This window comes from Amblyraja radiata, chromosome 14 (genome assembly GCF_010909765.2).
Source record: "Amblyraja radiata isolate CabotCenter1 chromosome 14, sAmbRad1.1.pri, whole genome shotgun sequence".
NCBI classification, from domain to species: Eukaryota; Metazoa; Chordata; class Chondrichthyes; order Rajiformes; family Rajidae; genus Amblyraja; species Amblyraja radiata.
The window spans coordinates 2,919,674-2,932,318 of NC_045969.1; the positions used below are offsets into that span (position 1 = coordinate 2,919,674).

At 45.2% G+C, this 12,645-nt stretch overlaps 1 protein-coding gene and 1 long non-coding RNA gene across 4 annotated transcripts in view; both read right to left on the reverse strand.

Moving 5' to 3' along the window:
- Positions 1–4,539, reverse strand: part of LOC116980283 (E3 ubiquitin/ISG15 ligase TRIM25-like) — a 39,297-nt gene extending 34,758 nt beyond the window's left edge. The window contains exons 1-2 of one of the 3 annotated variants that reach the window (XM_033032355.1): positions 3,862–4,530; positions 270–365 (exon numbers count right to left, since the gene is read on the reverse strand). In XM_033032355.1, coding sequence (XP_032888246.1) covers positions 270–365; positions 3,862–4,431 — 666 coding nt within the window. In that variant the 5' untranslated portion in view covers positions 4,432–4,530. Of the gene's footprint in view, positions 1–269; positions 366–3,861 lie in introns of all 3 variants that reach the window. The other 2 variants (XM_033032354.1, XM_033032351.1) reach the window with 2 other exon arrangements.
- Positions 4,540–5,565: 1,026 nt separating this feature from the next.
- LOC116980284 lies at positions 5,566–5,931 on the reverse strand. Its single transcript, XR_004413921.1, has 2 exons — positions 5,752–5,931; positions 5,566–5,703 (listed from the first exon to the last, which is right to left on the reverse strand). It is a non-coding gene; the product is annotated as an uncharacterized LOC116980284 (long non-coding RNA).
- Between the last annotated feature and the right edge of the window lie 6,714 nt (positions 5,932–12,645).

Consider the following 12,645-nt stretch of genomic DNA (forward strand, 5'->3'; position numbering starts at 1 on the left):
AGCGGGTCAGACAGCACCTCTGGAGAGAAGAAATGGGTGACCTTTCAGGTCGAGACCCTTATTCAGGAATCAATGGGTCACCTATTCCTTTTCTCCAGAGATGCTGCCTGACCCACTGAGTAACCGCTTGGTGTAAACCAGCATCTGCAGTTCCTTCCTAAATATAATATGGAGATAATTGGGAATCGGCATCTCTCTGTTTCAAGCGGACAGGTCCCTGGTTACGAGACAGGCCCTCTCCCAGTGCACTTACATGTAACGTTTATTACCTTTATTTCACTTTCTTGTTGCTTTAGGCTCAGCTGTTTCCTTGTGCAATCGGCCTGATGTTCACGAAGATTCTTGACCTCGCTCTGGAGTTTCCCCTGGAACAACAGCGGAAATGTTTCAGGAAGGGACACAAGAAACAGGAGATATATTGACTCCATTTACACTTCAGGCTGCCTCGACAAGGCCAGCAACATAATCAAGGATGAGTCGCACCTCGGTCACTCCCTCTTCTCCCCTCTCCCATCAGGCAAGAGGTGCAGACGTGTGAAAACGTAGAGTTTAGTTTAGTGTATTGTCACATGTACTGAGGTACAGTGAAAAGCTACAGTGGAAAACGCACATCTCCAAATTCAGGGGCAGGTTCTTCCCAGCTGTTATCAGGCAACTGAACTATCCTACCACAACCAGAGAGCAGTCCTGAACTACTATCTACCTCATTGGTGACCCTTGGACTCTCTTTGATCGGACATTACTGGACTTTATTTTACACTAAATGTTATTCATGTTATTCCCTTGATCATGTATCTGTACACTGTGGACGGCTCAATTGTAATCATGTATTGTCTTTCCACTGACTGGTTAGCGCGCAACAAAAGCTTTTCCCTGTACCTCGGTACATGTGACAGTAAATTAAACGCAAACACAAACTAATCTCAACTCAAGTGCATTGCCAGAAAGAAATCAAGAAAGAAAAAAGGTGTTTCCAACAGAAATGGCCTTGGGTAGGATGTGGTTGAGAGAAAAGGACATTAAAGATAGTTTCTTCAGTCAGCGTATTGAGTATAGAAGGTACACAAAAATGCTGGAGAAACTCAGCGGGTGCAGCAGCATCTATGGAGCGAAGGAAATAGGTGACGTTTCGGGCCGAAACCCTTCTTCAGACTGATAGGGGGTGGGGGGGGAGAAGGAATGAAAAAGGGGAGGAGGAGGAGCCCGAGGGCGGGGGGATGGGAGGAGACAGCTCGAGGGTCAAGGAAGGGGAGGAGATAGCAAGGCCTAGCAAAATTGGAGGAGAAGCTACGGAGAAGATTTACGAGGATGTTGCCAGGCTACCCAGGCGGAATATGAGGTGCTGTTCCTCCAATTTCCGGTGTTGCTCACTCTGGCAATGGAGGAGACCCAGGACAGAGAGGTCGGATTGTATAGAAGTTGAGTTCTGTCACAGTTATACAAGACATTAGTGATGCCACATTTGCAAACATTTTGTTCAGTTTTGGTCACCTAGTTTTACGACAGGAAGGATGTCATTAAACTACGGAGAAGATTTACGAGGATGTTGCCAGGGCTTCAGGGCCTGAGATTGGGCAGGTTAGTACTTTATTACCGGAGCGCAAGAGGCTGAGGGGTGATCTATATATGTATAAAATCATGAAGGGAATTGATAGTGTGAGGGTGAACGTACAGTGTAGATAGAGGAAGCAAGAACTAGTAGATATGTGTTCAATGTGATAGGGGAAAGGTTGAATAGGAAGCTATGGGGCAACGTTTGACTCAGAGGATGGTGTATACATGGAACAAGCTTCCCTTTCAGTGGAGGCAATTGAGACAGGTACCATAACAACATTTAAAGGGCACTTAGACAAGCACATGAATAGGAGAGGTTTCATCAGTCACTGAAAGTAAGCATGAGGTACAGCAGGCAGTGAAGAAAAAGAATGGCATGTTGGCCTTCATAACAATAGGAGTTGAGTATAGGAGCAAAGAGGTCTTTCTGCAGTTGTACAGGGCCCTAGGGAGGCCACACCTATTGTGTGGCGTTTTGGTCTCCAAATTTGAAGGACATTCTTGCTATTGAGGGAGTGCTGCGTAGGTCCACAAGGTTAATTCCCGGGATGGCGGGACTGTCATATGCTGAGAGAATGGAGCGGCTTGGCTTGTATACTCTGTAATTTAGAAGGATGAGAGGATATTTTGTTAAAACATATAAGATTATTAAGGGTTTGGACACGCTAGAGGCAGGAAACATGTTTGCGATGTTGGGGGAGTCCAGAACCATGGGTCACAGTTTAAGAATAAGGGGTAGGCCATTTAGAACGGAGACGAGGAAACACTTTTTCACACAGAGTTGTGAGTCCGTGGAATTATCTGCCGCAGAGGGCAGTGGAGGCCAGTTCTCTGGATGCTTTCAAGAGAGAGCTAGATAGGGCTCTTAAAGATAGTGGAGTCAGGGGATATGGGGAGAAGGCAGGAACGGGGTACTGATTGTGGATGATCAGCCATGATCACATTGAATGGCGGTGCTGGCTCGAAGGGCCGAATGGCCTACTCCTGTACCTAGTGTCTATTGTTTAGAGGAGCCATTCTTTGGAAAGTGAACACACGTGACCAGATGCCATCACATAAAGTAATACATTAAAACATTATTGTAAAGGATTGATCTTATTCATTGCTATTTTCCTACCTACAGAACTATAATACATTTCTGCTTAAAGATATGAACAATCTAACTTTTTAAAATTCACAGAGTTTGTAAGATAAAACTGAGTTATGGAGAAAAAAACTTCCCCCGTGAGGTCACACACGTGACCAATCCTATTTGACCTCTGACCCAAAACAGACACTGTCAGCATAACATAAAAAACTCACTTGATAAACTTTGACAAAAAATATGAATCGTATATGCAGTACAAAACAATATACCTGTAATTCTTTCAGAATTAGAAGAGGCGTATTCCACTATTTTTCATATTTTTTGGTCAGACACGTGATTGAGAATGGGGCCTGAGGGATATGGACCAAATGTGGACAAATGGAACTAGCTTAGATGGGGCATCTTTGGTCAGATGTTTTGTGTCTATCTTCAGTGTTGCTTTTCACAAATAAAATCACAATAACCATTTATACTTCGACGGCCACTCAGTGGCTCTGACATCCAGCAGCATGAAGTGCTTCGAGAGGCTGGTCATGGCACACATCACACATCAGTCTCCTCGACAAACGTGATCCACTAAATTCACCAACTCACAGAACAGAGCCACGACAGATGCCATCTCCCAGAACCTCAACTCATCCCTGGAATATCTGGATAATCCTTATTTTAGTTAATTTTGTTCAGTTTATGTAAGTTAGTTTAGTTTATTGTCACGTGCACTGAGGTACAGTGCAAAGGTTTTTTGTTGCATGCTACCCAGTCAGCGGAAAGACTATTCATGATTACAATCGAGCCGTCCACAGTGTACAGATACAGGATAAAGGGAATAAAGTTCATTGCAAGATAAAGTCCAATTAAAGATAGTCTGAGGGTCTCCAATGAGGTAGATGGGAAGTCAGCACCGCTCTCTAGTTGGTGATAGGATGGTTAAGTAGCCTGATGACAGCTGAGAAGAAACTGTCCCTGAATCTGGAGGTGTGCGTTTTCACACTTCTGTACCTCTTGCTTGATGGGAGAGGGGAGGAGGGTGACCGGGGTGAGACAAGGACATCTATCTTGACTAAAGCTCGACCTCAAACACGATAATCCCAACCAAACTATTCTTTAAACTCAGACAACCTTTGCAATCTTTCCAAACTTTATGAAAGTCCCATCAGATCTGTGGATGAGCCCGGCGGATCATTTACTGGAGGTACCAACTCCTCAAGAACTTTGCTCACCTTGATTTTGTCCTTTGCCTGCTCCAGAGTCAGTAGTGAGTGGGATTTGTGTTTCCCGATGACAGTGCAGGACATACACACGCACTCCTGGTCCTGCTCACAGTAGAACTCAATGATCTTCTTATGAGTTGGGCACTGCCTGGTGGTGAAGTCGGCAATGGGCTCGATCAGCCCGTGGTCCTTGTAGACCTGCTTGGTCAGATGCGGCTGCAGATGGTGGGAGCAGAAGGAAGTTTCACATTTGAGACACGTCTTCACAGCCGGGGATGGGCTGTCGATACAGTTATCACACATCACGGGACTGGGCCGGGCAGCAGGGGCAGTGGGCTGGCTCCGGCTGTACTTCTCCACGATGTTCTGCAGAGTGTGGTTCTTCACCAGGCTGGGCCTGGGGTTGAAGCATCTGCGACATTGAGGACAGTTGACCCCAAACCTGATCACTGAATGGTCCCATGCATCGCCGATACATTTGGCACAGAAACTGTGCTGGCAGGGCAGTGCCACAGGGTCCTGGTACAAGCCCAGACACACCGCACAGGTCAACTCTTCCCTTAAGCCTGCAGCCGCCATTCTGCCTCGCCCCGGCAGTGCAGAGCAAAGATCCTATCAAAGATTATAGAGGTTGCAGGGTGACCTGGACAGGTTGAGTGAGTGGGCAGATGCGTGACAGATGCAGTATAATATAGATAAATGTGAGGTTATCCACTTTGGCGGCAAAAACAAGGGGGCAGATTATTATCTCAATGGAGTTAGGTTAGGTAAGGGGGAGGTGCAGCGAGACCTGGGCGTCCTTGTACACCGGTCACTTAAAGTTGGCTTACAGGTACAGCAGGCAGTGAAGAAAGCTAATGGAATGTTGACCTTCATAACAAGAGGATTTCAGTATAGGAGTAAAGAGGTTCTTCTGCAGTTGTGTAGGGCTCTGGTGAGACCACATCTGGAGTATTGTGTACGGTTTTGGTAGGTTCACGAGATTGATCCCTGGGATGGCGGGACTGTATATGAGGAAAGATTGAAAAGACTAGGCTTGTATTCACTGGAGTTTAGAAGGATGAGGAGGAAATCTTATAGAAACATATAAAATGACTGGACAAGCTAGATGGAGGAAAAATGTTTCCAATGTTGGGCGAGTCCAGAACCAGGGGCCACAGTCTTAAAATAAGGGGGAGGTCATTTAGGACTAAGGTGAGAAAAAGCCTTTTCACCCAGAGAGTTGTGAATTTATGGAATTCCCTGCCACAGAGGGCAGTGGAGGCCAAGTCACTGGATGGATTTAAGAGAGAGATAGATAGAGCTTTAGGGGCTAGTGGAGACAAGGGATATGGGGAGAAGGCAGGCACGGGTTATTGATAGGGGACGATCAGCCATGATGACAATGATGGCGGTGCTGGCTCGAAGGGCCGAATGGCCTCCTCCTGCACCTATTTTCTATGTTTCTATGTTTACTCCGCTATAGGATCTTTGGATACGAGTGCAGAGGCGGAAGCGAAGATCCTATCTTTGGGCAGAAGCAAGATGGACGGAAGCTGGTTACGGAAATGGGTCCTATAATTACTCATTAATCTGCCCATGACCGTACGACGTGTTTTTCGCAGGAGTGGTCCATCTTGCTCCGCTATAGGATCTTTGCTCTAAGTGGCTCTCCCACAGAGTATCCATTCCTGCCCATTAGGTTCCCATTGTGATGAAGAACACGCAGGCATGAAAAGTGGAAAAAGGATTTATTAAAGTTTAAAATGTGAATAACTCTTAAAATATAAGAACATTTAAAATGTCAAAGATGAGAATTATTCTTTCTTGTTATGTCTCTTGTTGCTGCTCACTGCGTCTTTATGTCTCATTCTGTTCTGTTGATAAAGAAAGGAGACAATTTAAATATAGAGATTCAACGGTCAAATTTTAACCAAGAAAATCTGTTAAATTTATCTCAGAAGTCATCATTCAATGAAGCATGCTTTTATATAAGCACGCATATGTACACACAATCACACGCATATATACACACACTAACACACAGAGACTCGCACACACACACACACACACACACACAGACTCACTCAAACGTTTGAAATCCTCCTGTAGAGGCTGCTGCTGCTGAAGCAAATACATGCTTTAAATAACGTCCAACACACTCACCATTGACAGAGCAGTCAGCTCTCTTGAATTATTCAGCGGTGTCTTCACTCTGTGCCTTCTGCAGTCAGCGCCATCTTGCCGCGAACCTGAAATGACGCACTCAGCACCATCTTGCCGCGTTATCCATCCGAAAACTGTTGCAACGATTTTAAGAGCCAAGCCAATTAGGCAAACACTTTACAAGCAGCCAACACATTTTCTGAAGAGTCTTTAAAAGCCAAGACAATTTGGCAAACACTTTGCAAGCAGCCAACGCATTTTCTGAAGAGTCTTTAAAAGCCAAGACAATTTGGCAAACACTTTACAACCACATCAAGGGGACTCACCGTGGAGTAGACGTGCGTTCAGTGTTATTCGCCGCTCAGAAAGCTGTGACCCTCTCGCTTCCTCCGTCTCGCAGAGACTGAGTGAGGCACAACACTTCCGGGTTTTATAGTCCCTCCCCCCTGGGACTCTGAGTGAGGTTGCCAAAAATGACGGCCATAAGTGGCGGCGTTCTCTCGTAAATCAAGAAACTGAAAGTCGAAAGCGGTCAAGATCTTAGTTTTAGTAATATAGATAAATAAATCGTCATTGGCATGATTATGTGTGGGTAACAATCAAAATTTCACACTATGTAGATAAACAACCTGTGCGGACCAACTGGCTGGAGTTTTTACGGACATTTTCAACCTCTCACTTCTGAGGTCTGAGGTTCCCACCTGCTTCAAAAGGGCATCAAAAACCTGGACCCACTGCAGTTCGCTTACCGCCACAACAGATTAACGGTGGACGCGATCTCGCTGGCCCTCCACTGTGCTCTGGACTACTTGGACAACATTGATTACAGCTCGGCATTTAATACAATCATCCCCTCCAAGCTGATTACCAAACTCGCAGAACTGGGTTTCTGCGCATCCCTCTGCAATTGGATCCTCGACTTCCTCATTCTCAGACCACAGTCTGTTCGTATTGGTGGAAACTTGTCAAGACTCGGTAACAATCAGCACAGGAGCACCTCAAGGCTGCGTGCTCAGCCCCCTGCTGTACTCACTCTATACTCATGACTGCGTAGCCAGTCATAGTGCGAACTCCATCATCAAGTTCGCTGACGACACCACTGTTGTGGGACGTATCACTGATGGGGATGAGTCAGAGTATAGAAGAGAGATCGAGCAACTGTCCATATGGTGCCAGCACAATAACCTTGCCCTCAACACCAGCAAAACCAAGGAACTGATTGTGGACTTTGGAAGGAGTAGGATGGGGACCCACAGTCCCGTTTATATCAACGGGTCGATGGTTGAAAGGGTCAAGAGCTTCAAATTCCTGGGCGTGCACATCTATGAAGATCTTTCCTTGTCCGAGAACACTGATGCAATTATTAAGAAAGCACATCAGCGCCTCTACTTCCCGAGAAGATTACGGAGAGTCAGTTTGTCAAGGAGGACTCTCTCTAACTTCTACAGGTGCACAGTACAGAGCATGCTGACCGGTTGCATCGTGGCTTGGTTCGGCAACTTGAGCGCCCAGGAGAGGAAAAGACTACAAAAAGTAGTAAACACTGCCCAGTCCATCATCGGCTCTGACCTCTCTTTCATCGAGGGGATCTATCGCAGTCGCTGCCTCAAAAAGGCTGGCAGTATCATCAAGGACCCACACCATCCTGGCCACACACTCATCTCCCTGCTACCTTCGGGTAGAAGGTACAGGAGCCTGAAAACTGCAACGACCAGGTTCAGGAATAGCAACTTCCTCACAGACATCAGGCTATTAAACTTGGCTCGGACAAAACTCTGAACATTAATAGCCCATTATCCGTTATTTGACTTTATCAGTTTATTTATTCATGTGTATATATATATATATATATATATATATATATAAAAATAATGGTATATGGACACACTGATCTGTTTTGTAGTCAATGCCTACTATGTTCTGTTGTGCTGAAGCAAAGCCAAGAATTTCATTGTACCATCAGGGACACATGACAATAAACTCACTTGAACTTGAATAGTATTACTTCAAATAAATAATGTTTGAAAATTATGCACTTTACTTATGTTCCACTTTTTGAAGTTTTTTGACATCTCCTTTTAACAGTCATGTTATGCATTTTTCTATTGTTGAATTTGAGTCCATAGTGCATGCGGATACTTACAAAGATTGGTACAATTCTAACCTTGACTCTATTGCAGCACAAGTTCATGTCTTTGTATGGCTGTGTGTTATGTATTGCTGTGTTTATTGGATGGGAAATGTTATCCCTGGTCATGTTAACATCATCATATTCTGTGCGGGACACTTGCTCGCACACTTCACAGAACCCAAGAAAGTGTTCCGAAGGCACCATCAATGAGCTGAAGTCAGACGTTGATGTGTCATAGGCTTAATGATGGATGAATATGAGTGCAGGATCAACTAAAGTGGCATCAGTTCGTAAGAGAACTTCTCTGCATGTGTGGCATTTTGAGGACAGTTCATGTGAAGTAATGATCCCGTGACAGATGTGACCTGCGATGTAAGCTAGTGTATTCTCTTCAGGGAGATCAAGTGAAATGCTGCCGACTGCGTTGTATTGGTATGGGAGATAGATGGAGATGGTTTCTTGACTCTGTTTTTTGTTAGTGTTTGCAATGTTAAGATAAATTTGTCTGAGTCGGGGGAACAGTTTGCACTCACAGATGGCTTGATCAGTTCAGCCACCATAACCATCCAAAAAGCACATCGAAACTCCTTCGCTGATGGATTTTCTCTGAATCCGCCCTTTAGCTGAATAGTGGAGAACAAATTCTCTACAACATCCTGATTGATCCGAGATGTGAACATAAAACGGGCGTCTGTGCTTTCCTTTATGTGCTGCCACAGCTGCGAAATGCAAGAAATTGCAAGCCGCTATCCCTTGACAAACAACACATTTTTATCTCCAAGCACTGTCAAGCTTTGGAGTACAGTCAAGCATGATTCAAAGAATGACTTATGTGCAGACTTTTCTGACATAGGCCTCCTTAACATTTTGGGGCCTTGTAAAACCTGCTGTTAAATGAGTCAAACAGTCCATCAACCATTTCAATAAACTCTGCCTTATAAACAGCCTCCCCAGGTAACTTTCCAAGAGCTGCATAGGTGTAGACACCTGCTGCTACTGAATGGCTAAGCACCTGCGCAGCCTTGTTGACTCTCACTTTAGAGAAGCTGTTTAAAACAAAATGGCCTCTGGTTAATTTATGGGCTTTTCTCATGGGCAGCTGTGAATCATGCTCATAAAATGTGTAAATATGTGCCCATTTGATATGTTTTTTTCTGCCATCCTCTCCCTTGACCTCAAAACCATATTTCTCCAAATTTGACCGAGTGTTTTTCAACAGGTGGGGTGGGTCATGCATGCAATGGATATTGGTTCCCCCGTGGACGAAGAAAAGATGGTCTTCCGTCACACCCAAGTTGGAGTAGAGCCGAATATTGCGTGGGCCTTGGTCACAAACAACGGCCTTAGGCTGTAGTCGAATAGCCTTAACCTTCTGCAAACATTCATTGAGTAATGTTTGCAGATTGTCAGCCGTTGTGCAGTCCCATGAATGAAAGTAACCTACAGGTTGCTTCCATTTCCCCATCAAGCCTCTAACCATGAAAACGAGAGCATGGTTGGCAGGCCATGATGTCTTCCCTAGGGATCCAAAGTCCTCAAAACCCTCTACTGAATCCTCAGTAATATTGTAAGAGAGGCTTGCACGTAAACTCATTTTGTCAAAGGAGACTACACATAATGTATCCCTCTCTGTCATCGCCGCAACCGTCTTTCAAAAGCTCAAAGATCTTAGGGGGAAACCCAAGCCTCACTTCAATATTGCACAACCACCTACGTAGTGATGAGATTGATGGAAGTGTGAAAATGCACTGGCAGAACTGATATGCTCGGGGACTCTGGTGATAAAGGGACAAGGCAACTACCTTGTCTGAATAACTCCATCGTCTTCCTCTTGCACTTCTACGTCCGGACGCATTACGCAACTGCGATGCAAAGAAAGACAGTGCTGGTTCTTGTAAAAATTCACCAGCCCCTCTGATCAAGTCACTAATTGTCTTACTTTCGGTAGTATTCTTTCCCATTGATAATATAATCTGTTGTACTCTTTTTTTGAGGCAGAAAGTATGCTGTCTTTCGTTCTTCAGAGCACTGCTGTCATTTACATTTGGTGTGATTTGACGATCAGGTGTTTCAGGAGTTGTAGAAACACTGCTGGGTTCTTCCCGAGGAACTTTGTCTGTAGCTGAGCAGTAAGAATGTTCAGCCTCTATGTTGTGTGACACTGTCAAGAGAAAAAAAATGAAAAAGGGAAAAGAAATGGCAAGCATACTAATGAAAAAGATTTAGCATATACATGTAAATAAATCAGCATCTACAGGTGCACAACCTTTTATCCGAAATTCCAAATAACGAAAAGCTCCGAATAGCGGACATTTTTTCGGTCCTTGAAGAAAGGTCCTTGAAGACGTTCACCGAGGGCGGCCCGCAGAGGTGACAGCGGAACCTCCGGTCGGTACTCGAAGAAAGGGGAACTAAATCCCCATTCATAAAAGAGAAGGTGAGGGTATATTGCGCGGGAGGGTTAATAATTGACAATCTGCTGCTGCCTGCCCGCTGAGTTAAAAAGTTCCCAGGTAGACTCACGATACACAGTGTATCGTGAGTCTTGCGTGGGAACTTTTTAACTCAGCGGGCAGGCAGCAGCAGATTGTCGCTCCCTTCAGTTTCAACCCACCTACACCCCTCTGCTTCCCGGCCATGTGTGTGACCCCTTCCCTCCCCTCTCCAGCTCCCCGCCCATTGCACCGGCGCGGGGGCTTTGCACTGTCTTCACGTCGGCGATGCCAGCAGGTCAGTGCCAGTCACCGGAGACGTCAGGACCAACGGGACACCGACCCCCAGGTCCACTGCAAGCACGGAGATCCCAGAGACCCACAGCCAGCAGCAGCCCAGCCCCGTTCCAACTCCAGAGGAAAACTGCAAACTGGCCGGAGACGTCAGGACCACCAGAAGCCGCTACCCGATGGGCCGCTACGGCGACAAGTGGCAGTTCGCCCACAGCCCGAGCTGCGCCCCCTCATCCGGACACCGACCCCCAGGCCCACTGCAAGCACGGAGATCCCAGATCAGCAACTCCAGCCCAGCCCCGCTCCAACTCCAGAGGAACACGCTCCCCGTAGGGGCAGAAGCTGATGGTGTGCAAGGTACGTCTTGTTCTTGGGGTGGCGCAGCTCGGGTTGTGGGCGAACTGCCACTTGTCGCCGTAGCGGCCCATCCGGGAGTTGGAGGGGGAGGGGGGTATTGTGCTGTTTGATCGCCCCCTGCTATCCCAGGGACAGGGAGACACAGCGGCTTTTGAGAATGGTGGGCAATCACTTCCAAAGTTCTGCCCACACAGTCAGTACACCTCTCCTACACTTGTCTCCCGCACTAAGATCATCTCGCAGAGAATGATCCCAGCCTAACCCTCCCTATTCTCTCCTATTCTGCAAGAAAAAACTACATTGAAGACTCAAACCCGCGATCGAGTAACTGCCGGGATCGAGGCGCAAACTCGCGACCTTGCGGATATGAGCCGAGCACTCTCCAACTGAGCCAGCCGTTAAAATCTACGCTAAAAATCTTCCATTCCGAAAGCCGAAAAATTCTGAATTACTAAAAGTGTCTGGTCCCAAGGCTTTCGGATAAAAGGTTGTGCATCTGTACTGCTAATTATAATTAAAAATAGATGTGATGCACCAATTTCAATCTACCAGAAGAAAATCATGATCTTGATTTTTAGAAGATTTTTTATAAATTAAATCAATTTAAATGTTGTATGAATTATGCTTGAGGAAGTTTTAAATGGATGTTCTTACTTGAATTAAATACTAGTACACATTCCATCAGCCCACACTGTGTAGTCTTATGTGTGATTATAGTTTTGTGAACATTTCACAAATGAAAATAAAAGTACCATACATGCCATGACATATTGACCACTAGCAATTATATCAGTTTGGATATAATTTTTTCATATTTAGCCAAAGTGAGAGAATATATTTTATTTTAAAAAGGAAAAAAATTACTTGCCTCTTTGCTGTTTTAAAGGCGTTGGTGGGGATGGGAGGTTCTCACTCTTCCTCGTGAGTAACCTGCGTTGGGAAGACAGACGTTTCAGCGGGTTAAGAAAGTCAAAGAGCGTTGGAACTGCATTCCAATTTAGCCTGTTCTTGGTCTGCTTGTTGGAAAACTGGTCAAGTTCAAAGTGTAAAGAACAAAGACAACAGTTGGCTGACAAGTACTCCGTAGTTCGGTGTAGGAGATCTTGTCGACGAGTATTCTGGACCCACTGTTGACATCTGAAATTACAGAAAATATCATTTAGGATTAACTAATAAGAAACAAAATGATTATAACTACATGCCTGCAGTATGGATGATGTATCACTTAAGTGCAATTGTTTTCAGTTGTGTGGAGAGATCTGTATATTGAAGATGCATTTTGCCTTTAATATGTCAATTTACCTTAAATGTAGAAGAGCTTATTAAAATCTTCTTACAAAGACCATTAAGTATTTTCTTTCTATCCTCTTTTGGACCTAAGGCATAACAGGGCTGCCAACTCTCACGCAGAAGGAAGGGAGGGTTAGAGTGAGA